This window comes from Lepidochelys olivacea (assembly GCF_965140295.1).
Source record: "Lepidochelys olivacea isolate rLepOli2 genome assembly, chromosome: 1".
In the NCBI taxonomy this organism is placed as follows: domain Eukaryota; kingdom Metazoa; phylum Chordata; order Testudines; family Cheloniidae; genus Lepidochelys; species Lepidochelys olivacea.
Genome location: NC_140411.1, coordinates 166,950,108 through 166,970,633, shown reverse-complemented (window position 1 = coordinate 166,970,633; position 20,526 = coordinate 166,950,108). Strand labels below are relative to the sequence as shown.

General features: G+C 47.1%; 1 protein-coding gene across 1 annotated transcript in view; it reads left to right on the top strand.

Moving 5' to 3' along the window:
* The first annotated feature begins 6,026 nt into the window (after positions 1–6,026).
* IFNAR1 (interferon alpha and beta receptor subunit 1) overlaps positions 6,027–20,526 on the top strand; it is a 39,431-nt gene continuing 24,931 nt past the window's right edge. The window contains 2 exon segments of the mRNA XM_084612942.1: positions 6,027–6,295; positions 16,296–16,419. Of these exon segments, the coding sequence (XP_084469068.1) occupies positions 6,142–6,295; positions 16,296–16,419 (278 nt within the window). The 5' untranslated portion in view covers positions 6,027–6,141.

Below are 20,526 nucleotides of genomic sequence, written 5' to 3'. Positions count from 1 at the left end.
TTTAAACTAGGTTCACCGGGGGAAGGAGACCAAAGCCCTGAGGTAAGTGGGGAAGTGGGATACCGGGAGGAAGCACGAGCAGGAGCACATGAGAGAGGAGGGCTCCTGCCTCACACTGAGAAAGAGGGACAATCAGCGAGTTATCTCAAGTGCCTATACACAAATGCAAGAAGCCTGGGAAACAAGCAAGGAGAACTGGAAGTCCTGGCACAGTCAAGGAATTATGATGTGATTGGAATAACAGAGATTTGGTGGGATAACTCACATGACTGGAGTACTGTCATGCATGGATATAAACTGTTCAGGAAGGACAGGCAGGGCAGAAAAGGTGGGGGAGTTGCACTGTATGTAAGGGAGCAGTATGACTGTTCAGAGCTCAATTATGAAACTGCAGAAAAACCTGAGAGTCTCTGGGTTAAATTTAGAAGTGTGAGCAACAAGGGTGTGTCGTGGTGGGAGCCTGCTATAGACCACCGGACCAGGGGGATGAGGTGGACGAGGCTTTCTTCTGGCAACTCACGGAAGTTACTAGATCGCAGGCCCTGGTTCTCATGGGAGACTTCAATCACCCTGATATCTGCTGGGAGAGCAATACAGCGGTGCACAGACAATCCAGGAAGTTTTTGGAAAGGGTAGGGGACAATTTCCTGGTGCAAGTGCTGGAGGAACCAACTAGGGGCAGAGCTCTTCTTGACCTGCTGCTCACAAACCAGGAAGAATTAGTAGGGGAAGCAAAAGTGGATGGGAACCTGGGAGGCAGTGACCATGAGAGGGTCGAGTTCAGGATCCTGACACAGGGAAGAAAGGAGAGCAACACAATACAGACCCTGGACTTCAGAAAAGCAGACATTGACTTCCTCAGGGAACTGATGGGCAGGATCCCCTGGGAAAATAACATGAGGGGGAAAGGAGTCCAGGAGAGCTGGCTGTATTTTAAAGAATCCTTATTGAGGTTACAGGGACAAACCATCCCGATGTGCAGAAAGGATAGTAAATATGGCAGGCGACCAGCTTGGCTTAACAGTGAAATCCTTGCTGATCTTAAACACAAAAAAGAAGCTTACCGGAAGTGGAAGATTGGACAAATGACCAGGGAAGAGTATAAAAATACTGCCTGGGCATGCAGGAGTGAAATCAGGAAGGCCAAATCACACCTGGAGTTGCAGCTAGCAAGAGATGTTAAGAGTAACAAGAAGGGTTTCTTCAGGTATGTTAGCAACAAGAAGAAAGTCAAGGAAAGTGTGGGCCCCTTATTGAATGAGGGAGGCAACCTAGTGACAGAGGATGTGGAAAAAGCTAATGTACTCAATGCTTTTTTTGCCTCTGTCTTCACGAACAAGGTCAGCTCCCAGACTACTGCACTGGGCAGCATAGCATGGGGAGGAGGTGATCAGCCCTCTGTGGAAAAAGAAATGGATCGGGACTATTTAGAAAAGCTGGACGAGCACAAGTCCATGGGACCAGATGCGCTGCATCTGAGAGTGCTAAAGGAGTTGGCGGATGTGATTGCAGAGCCATTGGCCATTATCTTTGAAAACTCATGGCGATCGGGGGAAGTCCCGGACGACTGGAAAAAGGCTAATGTAGTGCCAATCTTTAAAAAAGGGAAGAAGGAAGATCCTGGGAACTACAGGCCAGTCAGCCTCACCTCAGTCCCTGGAAAAATCATGGAGCAGGTCCTCAAGGAATCAATTCTGAAGCACTTAAAGAAGAGGAAAGTGATCAGGAACAGTCAGCATGGATTCACCAAGGGCAAGTCATGCCTGACTAATCTAATTGCCTTCTATGACGAGATAATTGGCTCTGTGGATGAGGGGAAAGCAGTGGACGTGTTGTTCCTTGACTTTAGCAAAGCTTTTGACATGGTCTCCCACAGTATTCTTGCCAGCAAGTTAAAGAAGTATGGACTGGATGAATGGACTATAAGGTGGATAGAAAGTTCGCTAGATTGTCGGGCTCAATGGGTAGCGATCAATGGCTCCATGTCTAGTTGGCAGCCGGTATCAAGTGGAGTGCCCCAAGGGTCGGTCCTCGGGCCGGTTTTGTTCAATATCTTCATTAATGATCTGGAGGATGGTGTGGATTGCACCCTCAGCAAGTTTGCAGATGACACTAAACTGGGAGGAGAGGTAGATACGCTGGAGGGTAGAGATAGGATACAGAGAGACCTAGACAAATTAGAGGATTGGGCCAAAAGAAATCTGATGAGGTTCAGCAAGGGCAAGTGCAGAGTCCTGCACTTAGGACGGAAGAATCCCATGCACCGCTACAGACTAGGGACCGAATGGCTCGGCAGCAGTTCTGCAGAAAAGGACCTAGAGGTTACCGTGGACGAGAAGCTGGATATGAGTCAACAGTGTGCCCTTGTTGTCAAGAAGGCCAATGGCATTTTGGGATGTATACGTAGGGGCATTGCCAGCAGATCGAGGGACGTGATCGTTCCCCTCTATTCGACATTGGTGAGGCCTCATCTGGAGTACTGTGTCTAGTTTTGGGCCCCACACTACAAGAAGGATGTGGAAAAATTGGAAAGAGTCCAGCGGAGGGCAACAAAAATGATTAGGGGACTGGAACACATGACTATGAGTAGAGACTGAGGGAACTGGGATTGTTTAGTCTGTGGAAGAGAAGAGTGAGGGGGGATTTGATAGCTGCTTTCAACTACCTGAAAGGGGGTTCCAAAGAGGATGAATCTAGACTGTTCTCAGTGGTAGCAGATGACAGAAGAAGGAGTAATGGTCTCAAGTTGCAGTGGGGGAGGTTTAGGTTGGATATTAGGAAACACTATTTCACTAGGAGGGTGGTGAAACACTGGAAAGCGTTACCTAGGGAGGTGGTAGAATCTCCTTCCTTAGAAATTTTCAAGGTCAGGCTTGACAAAGCCCTGACTGGGATGATTTAGTTGGGGATTGGTCCTACTTTGAGCAGGGGGTTGGACTAGATGACCTCCTGAGGTCCCTTCCAACCCTGATATTCTATGTCCCTCAGGGGTGTGAATAAACTACTCTCTTCATCTTGAGCGACATTAATTACACCGACATAAACACCAGTGTGGACAGTGCTATGTCAGCGGGAGAGCTTCTTCTGCCGATACAGCTTCTGCACTCACGGCGGACTTAGGGTTGCCAGGTGTCCAGTTTTTGACTGGAACATCTGGTCGAAAATGGAAACTGGCAGCGTCCAATCAGCACAGCTGACCAGACGCTAAAAGTCTGGTTACCTGCAGTAGCCAGTGTCTGCTGCTGGGGGGCAGGAAGAGCAACAGCTGCTGCTTGAGCCTGGAGGAGTTGCTCTGCTTAGCACAGGGGGCTCAAATATGTGGCCCGCCGAGTTATTTACTGCAGCCCGCCATAGCTCCCCTCACCCCCCGCTCCCCCGAGTCCACCACGTCCCCACTCCTCCATCTGCCTCCCAGCGCTTCCCACTACCAAACAGCTGTTTGGCAGCTCTTAGGATTTTCTAGGAGGGAGGGGGAGGATCGGGGAGGCGGTGCGCTCAGGGGAGGAGAAGAGGCGGGGCCAGGGGAGGGATTTGCGGAAGGGGTTGGAATAGGGCCAGGGAGGGGGCAGACTTAGGCCGGGGACTTTGGGGAAGGGGTTGGAATGGGGGCAGGGAAGGGGCGGGACAAGGCAGGGCAGGGGCAGGGCCTCATGGAAAGGGTGGAGCGGGGGCAGGGGCTTTTGTATCTTTTATGAAAAGGTGTCAGTGATGCAGCCCTCGGGCCAATGTACTAGTCCTCATGTGGCCCTCATGGTGATTTGAGTTTGAGATCCCTGACTTAGCAGATGCTGCTCTTTCTGCCCTCCCAGACTGACAAGAGAGAACTGGCTGGCACCCGGACCAGCCTACGAAGTAGGTACTGGTGCCATCTGGAGGGGGAGTGTAGCCTGTCTGCCCCCCGCCACTCCGCTGTGCCCCAATTCCCCCAGCCCCTCGTTCTAGGGGGCCCCCCTGCTCCGCTGTGCCCTGATTTCCCCTCCCCAGCCCCTGGCTCCAGGGACCGACACCCTCCACCCTGCTGTGCCCTGATTTCCCCTCCCCAGCCCCTTAGCTTCTGTAGTGGGGGGCCCAAAACTGGATGCAATACTCCAGATGTGGCCTCACTGTGCCAAATAGAGGGGAATAATCACTTCCCTCGATCTGCTGGCAATGCTCCTACTAATGCAGCCAAATATGCCGTTAACCTTCTTGGCATCAAAGGCACACTATTGACTCTTATCCAGCTTCTCGTCCATTGTAATCCCCAGGTCCTTTTCTGAAGAACTGCTGCTTAGCCGGTCGGTCCCCAGCAGTGCATGGGATTCTTCTGTCCTAAGTGCAGGAGTCTGCATTTGTCCTTGTTGAATCTCATCAGATTTCTTTTAGCCCAATTCTCCAATTTCTCTAGGTCCCTCTGGATCCTATCCCAAACCCTTCAGTGTATCTACCCTGCCCCCCAGCTTAGTGTCATTGGTGAACTTGCTGAGGGTGCAATCAATCCCATCATCCAGATCATTAATGAAGATGTCGAACCAGGGAGGCATTTCTCAACACAATTCAGCACCCTCATTCTCTGTAAAAAAAAAAAAAAAAAAAAAATTAAATATATTTTTAAAAATAAATCAGGTGCAATTTAAATCTCTTCTTAAAGGAAACATGATCCAATTTGTTAGGGGGCTTATTCCTTCACCCACTTACTTCCCTGGTCCTTCTTACATGAACAGAGAGCAACAATACCCGAAGTCCAAAGGTGCAAACAATTCAATGTTTATTGGGGTGAACTTCCAGCAAGCATGATTCCAGTTTCCTTCCTTAGTGTCCCCCTTCCCAGCTCTGACACCAGAGAGCCTTACCGGTGTCCCTGTTCCCATTCCTGCCCTTAGCAAAACATGATTCCAATTTCCCCACCCCCATTCCCTGTTCCCATTTCCCACCCACTTCCTGATTTACTATATAGTAAAACTTGAGTTCTGCTTAGCTATACCTTAACCAATCATTTTCCTGAAATTTACCTAACCAATCCTAACATATTGTAACATGATTATTTAACCAATTATATCCCACCACCTTAATTAGTTTACACCCAGCAAAATTAATTATACAGCAGACAGAAACAATCACAGAACCAGACAGAGATTATATAGACAAACAATGGGGAAATGGGGACTACAGTGACAGAACAAACACAGAAATGAGGATTTCACATCCCAGCTATTGATAAGTGAGTTCTTGCAGGACAGGATGCTGTCAAACTAAGTTTCCTTTTGCATCTTCTAGGCACTTACCTTTCTCTGGAGGCGATAGGCATTATCAGGACAGGATTGTATTCCTAACAGCCCAATAGCACCTTATTTCAATGTGACTAGTTTGGAATGTGAGGATGTGACCGTTCGCTTCCCAGCTTATGGCTGCCTCTGCTGCTTAGCCAAAGATCTTAGCCTAAGCACAGGGCCTCAGACTGTCACAGTAAGAGAAGGACCTTACACCGGCAGACAGTGATTTTGATTCTTTCTTTTTTACCTCTATAACTAGCTAAGTGATAAGAATACACCTACATTCTTAGAGTACAGGCCTAGATATCTATATCCTAACACAATTGAGTGAAATAGCCACAGTTAGACGACACATTAAGTTCTTCAGGACAGGAAGGGAGCATCTTGTTGTTCTGAGTTTGTCACAGACTGTGACTCACAGTAGCGCCCCGAGGCGCTAGCAACAGAAATAACGATTGATGTAAGGAAACGGGGGGCAGCTCCTCCTCCTTCCCCCAAGAAATGATGCTCTTACATATTAATTACCGTGACGGGTTTCCAATGAACCACCTAGTGCCCTCGGACTGGGCCAATCTGTCCCACGTTATTTGCATTGCAGCTGCACTCAGAGGCCCAGACCAGGCTGAGGTGGGGGTACTGTGCTCGGAACTACACAGGCCCGTTTTCGCGCTGCCCGTAGGCAGCAACCACACACACACACACACAGCTGCTGGCTGGGGCGCGCGGGCGAACGCCCGCAGCAGCTGGCTGCGGCTGTGACGTCACTCCCCACACTGCCCCCGCCGGCTCTCGCGCGAGCTCTGCCCGGGTTTCTGGGAAGAGCCGCTGTTTCGCTGAAGCCCGGGGTGTGGCTCGAGGCAGCCGCTGGGGCCCCGGGTGGTTTCCGTTGATGTCCGTTATCCCGCGAGCTGGCCGGGGCGGGGTGGGTCCGGGGCTGAGGCGCGCAGCCGGCGGCAGCAAGAGCCTGGTCGCTAGAGCCCCCCGCGGCAGGATGGCGCTGCCGGAGCTGCTGCTCCTGCTGGCGGCGGCTCCTCTCGGCGCAGGTGAGCGCGGCGGCAATTGCCGGGGGGGAGGGCAGGCTGCGGGGGGGGGGGTCTCTGGCGCGCCTCCCTCTCCACCCCCCCCCCAACCCGATTTGTGTCCGCCGCGGGGTTTAGCTGCGCGTCCAGCCTGCAGCCTCGGAGCCCGCCACTCTGCCGGGCTGTGTCTGCCGCGCCTCGCCCCCGGGCCGCCAGCGAGGGCAGCCCCCGTAGTGGCAGCGGGACGAGACCTCCGGCCTCGCTTGCGCCGCTGTCCGCCGGCGGCGGGGCTGCTCCACCGGGGGCCCGCCCGCGCCGGGGGAGAGGGTCCCAAGCGGGCTGTTGCAGTGGGTTCGTTAAACGGCCATGTGGCGTCACAGTGGCCTGAACGTGGGTCAGTTCCGTTTCCTTGGAAGTGGCTTGAACTGAACTGAGTCAGGCCGTGTCTGCGCTACAGAATTGAGCGGCTCGCTGGCGTTGGCGGGCGGCCCCCCCCCCCCCGCGGTGGTTAAATCGCGTGCGCGTGCGCGCGCAGACTCGGCGCTTTGTGCCGGCGATGAGGGTCTGCCCCGGGAGCGCTTGTCTCGGTTGTATTGTCGGGGTGGGGGTATAGCTCCTGGCAGCCAGTAACCGTAGGCGTAAGCAAGGCTGTGTCTACACCGGCGCTGCCTTGACCCTAATGACATCCTGAGGTGATGGGGGGGGGGGGGAAGGAAGTGTCACACAATCCCCAGTTTTTTGCCAGATTAGGAGTTGGGCTGAGCGTGGCTGAAGTGACGTGCCTAGGAAAATAATGCTCAAATAAATTGGTTAGTCTCTAAGGTGCCACAAGTCCTCCTTTTCTTTTTGCGAATACAGACTAACACGGCTGTTACTCTGAAAGGTGCCTAGGAAAGGCACTGGCACCTAGCGCTCCTGTTGAGCCCTGCTAGGAGGTGCCTGGGGGCAGGGAAGAGGGTCTCAGCTGGCTGTACAGCCCTGCCAGAGGGAGCTCAGGGAAGTCCACTGACTCCCATCCCTTTGTCACCCTAAGCTGCAGTTACTGATGCTTGGCAGTAGGTGGCTGGAGCCTCTGCCTGCAGTGGGGAGGTAATGGGAGAAGCGAGGAAGGAGCTGTGATGGGAGTGGAGACAATTTGGTTCCAGCTTGGAGCAGTTGTGGAAGGCATGAGAGGAGTGGGAAAGGGTCCAGAGGAGAGGCAGTCATGTGCTCCCGCCGACCTTTAAATTATGTCCACCCCACTATCAAGAGTTAAGTGTTGCCTCTGATTTCATTGACCATGACTCTACGCCAGAGGTGGGCAAACGACGGGATGGGGGGTCCAGGAGCGGTCAGGGAGAAGGGGGAGCTGGATGGGGCAGGGGTCCCAGGAAGGAGAGTGGGGTTTGGATGGGTCAGCAGGGGGCAGTTGGGGTGGGGAGTCCAGGGGCGGTCAGGGGACAGAGAGCAGGGAGGGTGGATGGGACAGGGGTCCAGGGGGGCCGTCAGAGAACAGGTGGGGTGGGGTTGGATTGGATGGGACAGGGGTCTGGGAGGGCCATCGGGGGTGAGAAGCAGGGAGGTAGGATAGGGGGCCGGGCCATGCCTGGCTGTTGGGGGAGGCACAACCTTCCCTAACCAGCCCTTCATACAATTTCAGAAACCCGGTGCGGCCCTCAGGCCAAAAAGTTTGCCCACCCCTGCTCTATGCTGCTCGGGGAGGTAGTGTTGCTATATTGGCGTAGAGAGGCGCTTACGTTGGGAGGAGCCAAACTTACATGAAAACACTTCCACAGTTAGGTCAACGCAAAGCAGCTTATGTTGACCTAGTCCTGTTGTGTAGGCCAGGCTCAGCACACAAGATAGGTGAGGTAATATGTTTTATTGGACCAATTTAATTTTGGTGAGATAGACAAGCTTTCAAGATTACACAGAGCTCGTCTTCTGGTCTGGGACAGATATTCAGTGTCCCACTTAATTACAAGATGGAGCAGTCATGGGGGGAAAGGGAGGGAAGAAAGCTGCTGGAGGGGGAAAGTTAGCAGGTTACTGATCGTTGTAATAAGTCATAAATCCAGTGTCCCTATATAACCCATTATTTTTAATGTTTAGCAAAGTTGTAAATTTAAGCTCCCAGGGTCGTCTTTTGAAGGTGTTGTGCAGGTTTCCTTTGAGAATGAGGACTGAGAGGTCAGATCTGGAGTGATCACTTTGTGAAAAGTAGTACTTGTGGCACCTTAGAGACTAACCAATTTATTTGAGCATAAGCTTTTGTGAGCTACAGCTCACTTCATCGGATGCATACTGTGGAAAGTGTAGAAGATCTTTTTATATACACACAAAGCATGAAAAAATACCTCCTCCCACCCCACTCTCCTGCTGGTAATAGCTTATCTAAAGTGATCACTCTCCTTACAATGTGTAGGATAATCAAGTTGGGCCATTTCCATCACAAATCCAGGTTTTCTCACCCCCCCCCCACACACACACACACAAACCCACTCTCCTGCTGGTAATAGTTTATCTAAAGTGACCACTCTCCTTACAATGTGTATGATATTCAAGGTGGGCCACTTCCAGCACAAATCCAGGGTTCAACAAGAACGTCTGGGGGGGGGGGTAGGAAAAAACAAGGGGAAATAGGTTACCTTGCATAATGACTTAGCCACTCCAGGTCTCTATTCAAGCCTAAGTTAATTGTATCCAATTTGCAAATGAATTCCAATTCAACAGTTTCTCGCTGGAGTCTGGATTTGAAGGTTTTTTGTTGTAATATAGCAACTTTCATGTCTGTAATCGCGTGACCAGAGAGATTGAAGTGTTCTCCGACTGGTTTATGCATGTTATAATTCTTGACATCTGATTTGTGTCCATTTATTCTTTTACGTAGAGACTGTCCGGTTTGACCAATGTACATAGCAGAGGGGCATTGCTGGCACATGATGGCATATATCACATTGGTAGATGTGCAGGTGAACGAGCCTCTGATAGTGTGGCTGATGTTATTAGGCCCTGTGATGGTGTCCTTTGAATAGATATGTGGACTCAGTTGGCAACGGGCTTTGTTGCAAGGATAGGTTCCTGGGTTAGTGGTTCTGTTGTGTGGTATGTGGTTGCTGGTGAGTATTTGCTTCAGGTTGGGGGGCTGTCTGTAGGCAAGGACTGGCCTGTCTCCCAAGATTTGTGAGAGTGTTGGGTCATCCTTCAGGATAGGTTGTAGATCCTTAATAATGCATTGGAGGGGTTTTAGTTGGGGGCTGAAGGTGACGGCTAGTGGCGTTCTGTTATTTTCTTTGTTAGGCCTGTCCTGTAGTAGGTGACTTCTGGGAACTCTTCTGGCTCTATCAGTCTGTTTCTTCACTTCTGCAGGTTTGTATTGTAGTTGTAAGAATGCTTGATAGAGATCTTGTAGGTGTTTGTCTCTGTCTGAGGGGTTGGAGCAAATGCGGTTGTATCGCAGAGCTTGGCTGTAGACGATGGATCGTGTGGTGTGGTCAGGGTGAAAGCTGGAGGCATGTAGGTAGGAATAGCGGTCAGTAGGTTTCCGGTATAGGGTGGTGTTTATGTGACCATTGTTTGTTAGCACTGTAGTGTCCAGGAAGTGGATCTCTTGTGTGGACTGGTCCAGGCTGAGGTTGATGGTGGGATGGAAATTGTTGAAATCATGGTGGAATTCCTCAAGGGCTTCTTTTCCATGGGTCCAGATGATGATGATGTCATCAATATAGCGCAAGTAGAGTAGGGGCGTTAGGGGACGAGAGCTGAGGAAGCGTTGTTCTAAGTCAGCCATAAAAATGTTGGCATACTGTGGGGCGATGTGGGTACCCATAGCAGTGCCGCTGATCTGAAGGTTTACATTGTCCCCAAATGAGAAATAGTTATGGGTAAGGACAAAGTCACAAAGTTCAGCCACCAGGTTAGCAGTGACATTATCGGGGATAGTGTTCTTGACAGCTTGTAGTCCATCTTTGTGTGGAATGTTGGCGTAGAGGGCTTCTACAGCCATAGTGGCCAGGATGGTGTTATCAGGAAGCTCACCGATGGATTGTAGTTTCCTCAGGAAGTCAGTGGTGTCTCGAAGGTAGCTGGGAGTGCTGGTAGCGTCGGGCCTGAGGAGGGAGTCTACATAGCCAGACAATCTTGCTGTCAGGGTGCCAATGCCTGAGATGATGGGGCACCCAGGATTTCCAGGTTTATGGATCTTGGGTAGTAGATAGAATATCCCAGGTCGGGGTTCCAGGGGTGTGTCTGTGCGGATTTGATCTTGTGCTTTTTCAGGGAGTTTCTTGAGCAAATGCTGTAGTTTCTTTTGGTAACTCTGAGTGGGATCAGAGGGTAATGGCTTGTAGAAAGTGGTGTTGGAGAGCTGCTGAGTGAAAAGTGTGCACCCATAGGGTGATGTGGTATTTTTATCTTATCATTTTCTGTGTTTCTTTGAGAGTGTAACGATTGTCTTGTTTCACTCACGTAGTTGTTGTTTGGGTATTTAGTGCACTAGATGAAGTACATCACATGTGATAGGCATGTGTGGGACCCATGGATCTTGAAAAGCGCATTGTCAAAGTTGTTGGTCATTGTACCAGTAGAGAGATGTCTGCAGGATTTACATCTGTTGTGTTCTGGCAGGGACTCGTGCTGCTTTGAGTTGGTGTGTCTTGGTCTGCTGGGAACTTGCTTCTGGTGTGCATGTGTGTGTTGGTGGGGGGAGGGTGTTTGAAGGCCGGAAGAGGAGGTTCAGGAAAGATTGAAGTACGAGTTCTAATTGTTTGGTACCCCATATGGGTTCCATTGTGGGGTGGTAGGTGACAACTTAGTTTCTTTTCCCCTTAGGACTGGAGAATTATTAACAGGCCATTTCACCTTGAATGGTCCCTTGAAATATGTGGTGACTACCTATGCTGAACAATCTGTTTCCTCTTGTATTTTGCTGTGCCACTCTGAGGGCTTGTCTGCACCACGCAGCTTTTAGCTACGGGGCTGTGTCGACACAGCCTTATCGCTAAAAGTTGGCATGTGTAAAGGCTCTTTGTCAGCACTTTTGGCGACAAAATATTGCCACCCCCGCGAGCAGCATTCAGTTTGTCGGCAGGAGGCTCCTGCCGACCAAGCCGTGTTCACGCTGCCACTTGCCTGGGCAAAACTTTTGTCTTTCAGGGGCCGGGGGGGATTTTTTAAGCACCTGTGAAAGACAAAAGTTTTGTCAACAACTTGGCAGTGTAGACAAAGCCTTAGTACCTTTCCCAGATGTGAAGAAGAGCTCCATGTAAGCTCAAAAGTTGTCTCTCACCAACAGAAGATGATCCAATAAAAGATATTACCTCACCCATCTTGTCTCTCTAATGCCTGGTACCAACAGGTCTACAATACCACTGCATAAACTGAATTAAGGCCACTTTAATTCTCATTGAGGGCAACCACGTTGGGGTTTAATGCGGTTTAACTAATGCATTTCAAATTCACACTTGAATTCAGATTGATTTTTCTTGAGTGTCCTTGTGTAGACAAGCCCTATGATTCTCTCTGTCCACTGTAAACCAGTTACAGAAGCCCCATTGGAGACATCCTTGACTTCCCCCTTCCACCCCTCCCCCTGTTCGCCTTAGCCAGCTACATCAAGGTACAGATTGCTTGGTCTGCACTAATGTTTTACAATGTGTCACCTATCATGTGCTAGCTATCACCTTGTAAAAACAACTCCATTTTTCCTGGGGTAGATGTGGTCAAAGAGGGTTTTTGAATTGTGTTCAGGCAAGGGCTTGTGTGCATTGTGGGGTAATGCACACTATAGTGTGCTATTTCTGAACCACGATAACATATTGAACACTAACATCTTTGTCCATGTAGACCCTGCTGGGGCTCATTAAATGTTTCCTAGTGCACTTTTACATAGGGCTGGCTGTATTATTTTATCACAAGGGAATATTTGAATATAGATTGAGCAAATGAAGGGATTTTAAAAAAATCCATGCAACCATGGATGGTTATGTAATGCAGGGTGATAATAATCATGTGAATTATCAATCTGTTTGATTTAGGACTGAGACTGACAGATTTTTTTCTTTCTAATATTTGGCACTCCTGTCTGTATACTTTATTGGCTCTGGTGTGGAGAGCCTTATTATTGTAAAATAACTCTCAGCTAGTGTTCGTATAGGGACACTGAGCAATTCCATATTCTTCCACTTGTTCACAGTATTAATGTAAAAAGTTATATTAATAAAGGCAGATACAACTCAGAGTTCGAAATGAAAAAACAAAAAATGCCTTGATCACACAAAATACTATTTTTTTCTTAAATTTATTTTAGTGTACAACTAGTGGTGGCATTTGTGAGTGTATCTGTGTTGCAGTGGAGAAAAGAAATGGGAATTCTCAGGTCTTTACTGAAAGAGTTGCAGTTTATGGGAAAGGATGAGCATTTCATTCGGTGTTAGGAGGGGAAAGAGGCATATGGAAAGGGGTGGACAAGGGTGGTCTGCCTATCTGGGAAGCTGGCCACCAGTGACATCCCTTAGAGATTGCTGCTACACTTGTGTTTAGTGACACACTCAATCTTGTGTGTGTCTTCTTTTACAAAGATGAAACTCTTTAGTCATCATATGAATAGATGAAATAACCTTTAAAACTGTGGATGAGATTGAAAACAAACACAAGATAACTTTAAATGTGAAAATAGTATCTTGTGGTTGTCTGAAGTTTCTTTTCCATGATGTGTTCATGTCTGACTGTAATATTTTCCAGTGAAAGAAACTGTTTGTGTGTGAGAGAACAAAAGGGGACCTTCAAATAAATGTTTATGAAAGTGCTTTGAGGATTTCTCTGAAGTGAACTTAAGGGAGCATGGTTTGGGGACTTTTTATGTGTACATATGTACAAATGGAGTAAGATAAGTGGCAGTTCCTTTGAAGTCAAAAGGACACGGTCAACTTTAAAATCACACTTCTGTCTGGAGTTTTGTACCACCTACAGTTATAGTAATCTTAGGGAGTAACTAGTCAGTTAAAAAGTCAATGAAACATTTTTTCTATTTAGTTTTGCATTTGACAGCACTGTGTATAGTTGATTTTACTGATTCTCTTGTATAGCCAGCTAGCTCCCAATCCTGCAAACATTCACATTTATACTTAACTTCACACCATGAGTATCCAGTTGAGTTAGTTGTGAATTCAGTGGAACTACTCACGTTCATGAGGCTAAGTATGTGTATAAGTGTTTACATAATTGGGGTTTTGGTCATTTTCACCTTAGCTGAAAAAGCATTGTAAACGTTAAGAGGAGAATGATTTTGAAAAATAAATCAGGACAAGCTCTTTAAAGAGTGCTCTATCAGAAACTAGTTTTTTTTTAAATAATCATTTAAAAGCATTAAAGTTGACAATGTCCCTTTTAAAGATCACGAGCCGCTTTAATCTGCTTGTGTTAAGATAGACAATGCTTTTATTTTTTTTAAAAAAGTAAAACCTTTACAGTGTTAGAACATGAATGCTTTTGTTGAAGAAAACAATATACTGAATTTCATGTTGTTCTTTTCACCCAAATCTTAAATAGCCCTTCCTTTTTACACCTCTGGTGTCTGGCCCTGGAAATATCCAGTCACTCTTCGGCTACGGTTTTTTCTCTTCAACTATTACAAGTCTTTGCTATAACATGGTGTCTAGCTAAAGTAATTTACGAGCATGTGTTTGTGGCTGGAGCTGCTCTGCTACACAGATGTTTGATTAGTAAGAAAATTATTTCCTCCTTTCCTTCCTTTGTGATCATCATACAACATATGCTAAAAAGCTTACTGTATATGGTTGACTGAAAAGAATAGCAAGGTTGAATGTGTTGCAGAATTTCTTAAATATAGTCCAGGGGTTCTCAAACTGGGGGTCACAAGGTTATTACGTGGGCGGTTGTGAGCTGTCAGCCTCCACCCCAAACGCTTCTTTGCCTCCAGCATTTATAATGGTGTTAAATATGTAAAATAGTGTTTTTAATCTATAAGGGGGGGTCACACTCAGAGGTTTGCTGTGTGAAAGGGATCACCAGTACAAAACTTTGAGAACCACTGATATAGTCTGTGAAGGTTCACTGAACTTCTTTCTCTCCAGCTCCTGTGATCTCATGAATTATGGCCCCAGGAGTTAACACTTTTCTGCTGATAACACTGGATATCTTTAGCACCCCCCACAACGTGCCCCCTCCCTTTTTTTTTCTTTTTTTTTTTAAAAAGAATTTGGCACATTTTTCTTATGGGATACTTGGTTGAACTTAAGACTTACATTGGACAAGCATGTTTGCTAAAATTTTAAAAATGGTTATAACAAAGTAAAAGGGATACAATCTCAATATTTGTGTATTAAACTAAGCTTTATTACTGATATCCCATTAGAAACTTAAAGTGCAGTTCTAGTCTGAGAAGTGACTGTTGAGAATTTTATTGAGATTCCTGTTTTACTGCTTCAGTGAATTCCAGCTCAGATTTTCTCAGTTTACATGTCTCCCCCTACCCATTCCTCTGCCCTTCCTATCAACCTCTGCAGCCTCAGCTTGGGAGCCAAGACAAAAGTCAAGGCTATGTTCTTTTTGGCTCACAGGTTATTACCAGTAATAAATATTCAGTCCAACTGCTGCCCTCTATTACACCTGTGTGACCCCATTGTCTTCAATTAATGGCCATAGTTAAACCTCTGCTACCCTACTCCTTTCACTGAGGGTTGCATAATTCAAAGACAATAATGTTGCAAAAGTGGCCTTGTAAATGGAATTTATTTACCCACTGTAATGTTACACGAGTAAGAAAATAATCTCTCATTCTCGCAGAGTTGTTACTTTTTCAGGGCAGACAGTAGTAAAAAAAAAATCTGATCTTTTTCACAAAATGGAGGTCATATGATTTTGTATACATACAGAGCACAGATCGCTGAGGAAGAAGGAGCCATTTTTACACACTCACTCTTCAGAGTAGAAATACTTAAAAATCTAATCTGTTTTCGGATCAAAACTTATCAACCATGCAACTACTTTTTTCTGACATCTGAAAATGAAGGCAGCTTGCTGGAAATCCTCTACTTCCTGTGTACTGACAGGGTGACATGTTCTTGTGCCATGCATGCTCTGCACTATAGAATTAGGTAACAGTCTTTCCTTCCATTTCTTAAAGGAATATTTTATTAAAAAGTGGGACAGTTGTTGTCTGAAGAGTTACCATGTGTTATGTATTAAAAAAAAAAAAAGTCTGCAAGTTTCGTTTCCTTTATCTCCACTCTTATGCACACACAATAACTGTCTTCCCATTGCCTGCCACCATTTTCCTCTCTTCAAAATAACAACAAAAAATCTGTTCAAGACTGATTCCCATTTCCCCACCATCTCCATCATCCTGAAATAAAAAGATGCAGTTATTCGTCCATCTTCAGTCTCCTCTCTGCTCATTCTTGTTTGTCTTGATGCATTTTTACCCTTTACCCTCCAACCTTTTTATGGAGGAGACTAACCAGCACTACTCTTCCTCAAGAGGAAATGTTGGGTTGCTGCAAAGGAATCCCAGGGTCATAATGTGTGGAGCAGTCTTTGTGGTGATTGTGTCTCGGAGTATATTGTAGTAGGAAGAAAGGTCATAAATCTTCTGGGTCCATTTTACAGCTGTGAAATGGTTCAGAGCAGCAGAGGCATCTCTAGTAGAGCTTGTAGCAGACATCTCAAGCACTGAAAACTGCCGCTGCACTTGCTTTTTAAATGCTTTGGTTGACGTACGTTCAGAACCAGTGGATTCTCCCATGCACTAAGTCTTGAAACTCTGTATAAAAAGAGAAAAAAATTGAATCCCAGTTATAGAGGAGAAATCTGTCTTAACAGGCTAAGAAGCCATGAATTATCTTGCTATGTCAATAGGCTTGAGTACTTTTAAACTGTACTAAACTTGGTATTCTATTTTAATTTTTAACATGTAAAGATTACTGTTGTGGAACTGATATCACACATCCTTAAACTTTGTGTACAATAACATTTTCTCCAACTTCTTCCTATCTCTCCCCCTCTCCCTGTCCCAACATTTTTGTAGGCCAAATGAATCTGACAAGTCCTCAGAATGTTCAAGTCGATGTTGTAAACACAAATTTCACTCTAAGATGGAGCTGGGATAGTGAGAATGACTTCAATGTGACATTTTCAGCTCAATACCAACGGTAAGCTTACTGTTTTACTGTGAGCCAAAATTATTTGACATCCATTTCCACAGAAAGTAAGAAGGAGAAAAAACAAAACAAAAACCCACCACTGTGGTTTGTTTTGCTTATTGATATAAAAATTGTTAAAAATGAGCACAAGAGCACACTGGTGATCTAAGAAAAGTGATGTTTTTATAGTGGTTTGTGTGCTTCTTTTCATCACTGCGTAGTTTGAACATGTAGTCACATTTTTAACACCTAAAATCTGGAACTGTTTTTGGTTACAAGAGTTTCAAAACATTGATGTAAGAGCCTGCAGACATAACACAAATTTATTAAAGTACGGCTATCCCTGAGTATATCAAATTGAACAGCATGGACAGACTAATCTAAAAATTTAGTACCAAATGTGCACACGGTTTATTTATATATGTATATTCTGTATTTGTGAAGCTGTGTTGCATGCGTTTCAGTCGTGCCACCATTACAGACAAAAACACCCCAGCACACCGTGCTCTCTCACTGTCCATCAACATGTGAAGGGTCAGGTCATGCACTGCTAACTGGTGCCACAGGACTGCCCCAGAGATTTGTGGATACGCAGGATTGAATTAGTTCTGGGAATTTCATTACACCGTGCCTAGTCAATGTCATCAACTGTGGTGACTCTGGCTGGTGCAGTAGACCTCAGTAGACTATCCATGTTTGTTGCGACGCTTTTTCGGGGTACCCAGAACCATAAGCCACTGTTACATGCAAGGCAAGGTTAAGACTAGCAGAGTCTCAAGGAGTATGCTAGTGAAGCTGATAGACTGGTGTGGCAGGGAGCTGACTCACAGTTTAAGATCCAGCAAAACTCTCCCTTGCTGAGGCAGAGGGATAAAATTCAGAGAGTCCCAGTTCCTGAACCCACTGGAAAAGAATTCCCCTACAGCATCCAGACCTTGTCACTTGGTGCCCACAGAAATACCAAGTGTGCTGTCTCAAAAAAGACAGACTACGCACCAGTCTGTTAGCTCAACTGAGATTGCACACTTCGCTTTAATGTAACAGCACTGATGTGATTATGGTAAAACTAAAATTAAATTTATTAATGAACAGATTTAAGTGATACTAAACAGAGATAATAGAAACAGAAAAGGATACAAGTAAAACACGCTTCCTAGTGTCTATAATTTAATAGATTACAATCCTAGTCTCCGGCAATTTCTCACCTACAGTTCACTTTCAGCATCTTCAACCCACAGCGTTGGGGGATCTACCTTTCACAGATTCCAAGTGTGCTGGGCCCCTTTTTTGTCTCTTAAGTGATGGATAACAAAGGAGTCCTTTTTCTTTCCTTTTACAATCTAGAAAGCCTTTGAAACGTATTTGAAAAATAAACACAGAAAAAGTTCCTCTCTCCTGTTGCTTGTTCTTCATGGTGCAGGTGCCAAGCCCCTTCATCCTCTGGTCAACTTGCTTACTCAATTGGCTTGATCACTTTGTTTACCTTAGATGCAAATGTACTTTTATTGTCCTTTTCTTGTTATCAAGCCACAGTGTTTTTCTCATCTGCCTGTTAGCTTGATCCATGGAGAAAGGCAAATCCACATTCCTTTATCTAGGGCAAGCTTGTTTATCAACTGCCTTCACAACATTTTTAACACAAGAATGGCCATACTGGGTCGGACCAGTGGTCCATCTAGCACATGATCCTATCTTCTGACAGTAGCTGGTGCCAGATGCTTAGGAGGGAATGAACAGAACAGGGAAGATATCAAGTGATCCATCCCCTGTCCTCCATTCCCAACTTTTGGCATTTGGAGGCTTAGGAACACTGTGATTAGGTGTAAAGGCTGCACATGGATGAGGTAGGGGCCAGAGAGGCCCTGGTAGCAGGGCTAACCCCATCCCTCTGGCCTTGTCAATCATGCAAGATAGGGAGGAGGTCTTTAAAAGGGAGGAAGCTGCAGTCAGCAGTGGGGGAAGGAGCAGGATCACCCTAAGCAGCAGACTGCAGGAGCTGTGGAGGGAACTTCTGGGCAGAAAACCTTCAAACTGACCCTGAGCAGAGTGCAGTGGATTCTCAGGGCAAGACGGACAAGCTGAGCCCATCCCAGAAACTAAGCCAGAGCAATTTCCCCAAACCTATTGCTCAGGGGCAGGATTGTTGACAGCACTATAGACTTGCCACTTCCCCCACCCCCGTTTGCTGGGATTGCAGGGAGGGTGTATCCCTGAATGTGTGGGAGTTCTTGACTTTAATTTTGATCTTCAAGTCAGAGAGACTTAAGGAGCTCCACAAAGGGAAGAAACCCCCTGGTAATAGTGGGGAAGTGGGACCTGGGTTGTGACCATCCAGTGTAGTTCACTGGGTGTGGTCAGGTTCCCCCACTGCCTGAGCAAGGAACCATCAAGGACTGCGTTACAGACATGCAGAGCATGGGGTTGTGTCCCTGACCATCTTGGCTAATAGCCACTGATGGACCTAACCTCCATGAGAGCATATTAAGAACATATTTCCAGCATATATATATATATAAAAAAAACTCCTTACACACAACTCATACATACATTACACAATGATATTCATGACCAGCGTGTCACCAGTTTTCATACGATACATTACAAGACATTGTTGGGTTAATTATTCCGACTCTGTGTTGGTTGTAGTGAGTTTATCAGACCTGTTGGGATTTATTGTTACATAACCATGCGCCCTTTGCCAGTTGCCATAAAGTTGCTCTTAGGGTCTCAGTTGGATAATGGAATGACTTATGTGTAGGGCCCCCATGGCCGTGAAATCTGCCAGGGAGGGGCAGGGCTGGGGGCACCCCAGCCTGTGCTCCTATCATGCACCAAACTCTGGCTGCTAGTCCTGGTGGGGCTGGGGACTTGCTTGCTTTTCTCTTTCACGGGCTGCTCCTGGGGCTAGTGAGACCCACCTCTAGGAACCTCCCCCAGCTGCAGGAAGCTCCACACCTCCGCCCTGCTTACTTCCCCCATCGCTCCCCAGCTGTGGGCAGAGGGGTCGTTGTACATGGAGCAGCAGCAGAGCTTCTTGCAGATTGTGAGGGAGGGAGGTGGCTCCCGGAGGTGGATCTGACCCAGCCCTGGGAGCAGCTCCTGCAGGAGAAAAGGAAGTCCTGTCCCTCTCCAGTCCAGCCAAGGCTAGCAGCTAGAGCCTAACGCATAGTAGGAGCCCCTGACGGAGGCACCCCCAGTCAACAGCATCGGAACTGGGGCGGCTAGGGGGCCATGCCCCTCCACTTTTTAATGTGGGTGTAGCTTGGGGGGCAGAGGGCAGCATTGCCCCCACAAACTGCAAGACTTGCACAGTTATCAGCTCCCCTGCTGTCTGCTGTTGCTGTCCCCTGCCCCTAAACTATGCCCATGTTAAAAAGGGGGGTGGGGGGGAACATGGCTCCTGATCCTGCAGTTCCAGCACTGGTGGCCCCCCCCCACTTCTAAAAAGGTTCTGGCACCCATGTCCCCAGCCCTTCCCCATACCATCTCCAGGCCCAGCACTCGTGAGTTAAAGGGGCATTCGGCCAGCTGGGGGCGGGGGTGGGCCACAGTGCCCCCCAACCACAGGGTCCTGGGCGGTCACCCACCCATAATGCTGGCCCTGCCACCCTCCCCCCCCCCCAAAGTGAGGGCCTCCACCATACCATGCAACCTTCACATCAGCACTGTCCCCTACTCTCCAACTGCCCAGCTCTGAAGGCAGCCCCTCCATCAGCAGCAGCTCAGAAGTAAGGGTGGCAATGCTGCAACCCCCTTACAATAGCCTTGTGGCACCCCTGCCCACAACCCTCTTATCGGTTGGGACCTCCATGCTTATAACACCCTGAAATTTCAGATGTAAGTATCTGAAATTATGAAGTTGACTACTTTTAAAATTCTATGACTGTGACTTTGGTAGGGTCCTAATTATGTATCCGTGTATAGATCTGTAGGTCTGTACCTGTGATGATATGAATGTTCTCAACGTATTGAAAAAGTGAAAAATAGCAAATCCTAGAAACTTGAAAAGAAAAGGAGTACTTGTGGCACCTTAGAGACTAACCAATTTATTTGAGCATAAGCTTTCGTGAGCTACAGCTCACTTCATCGGATGCATTCAGTGGAAAATACAGTGAG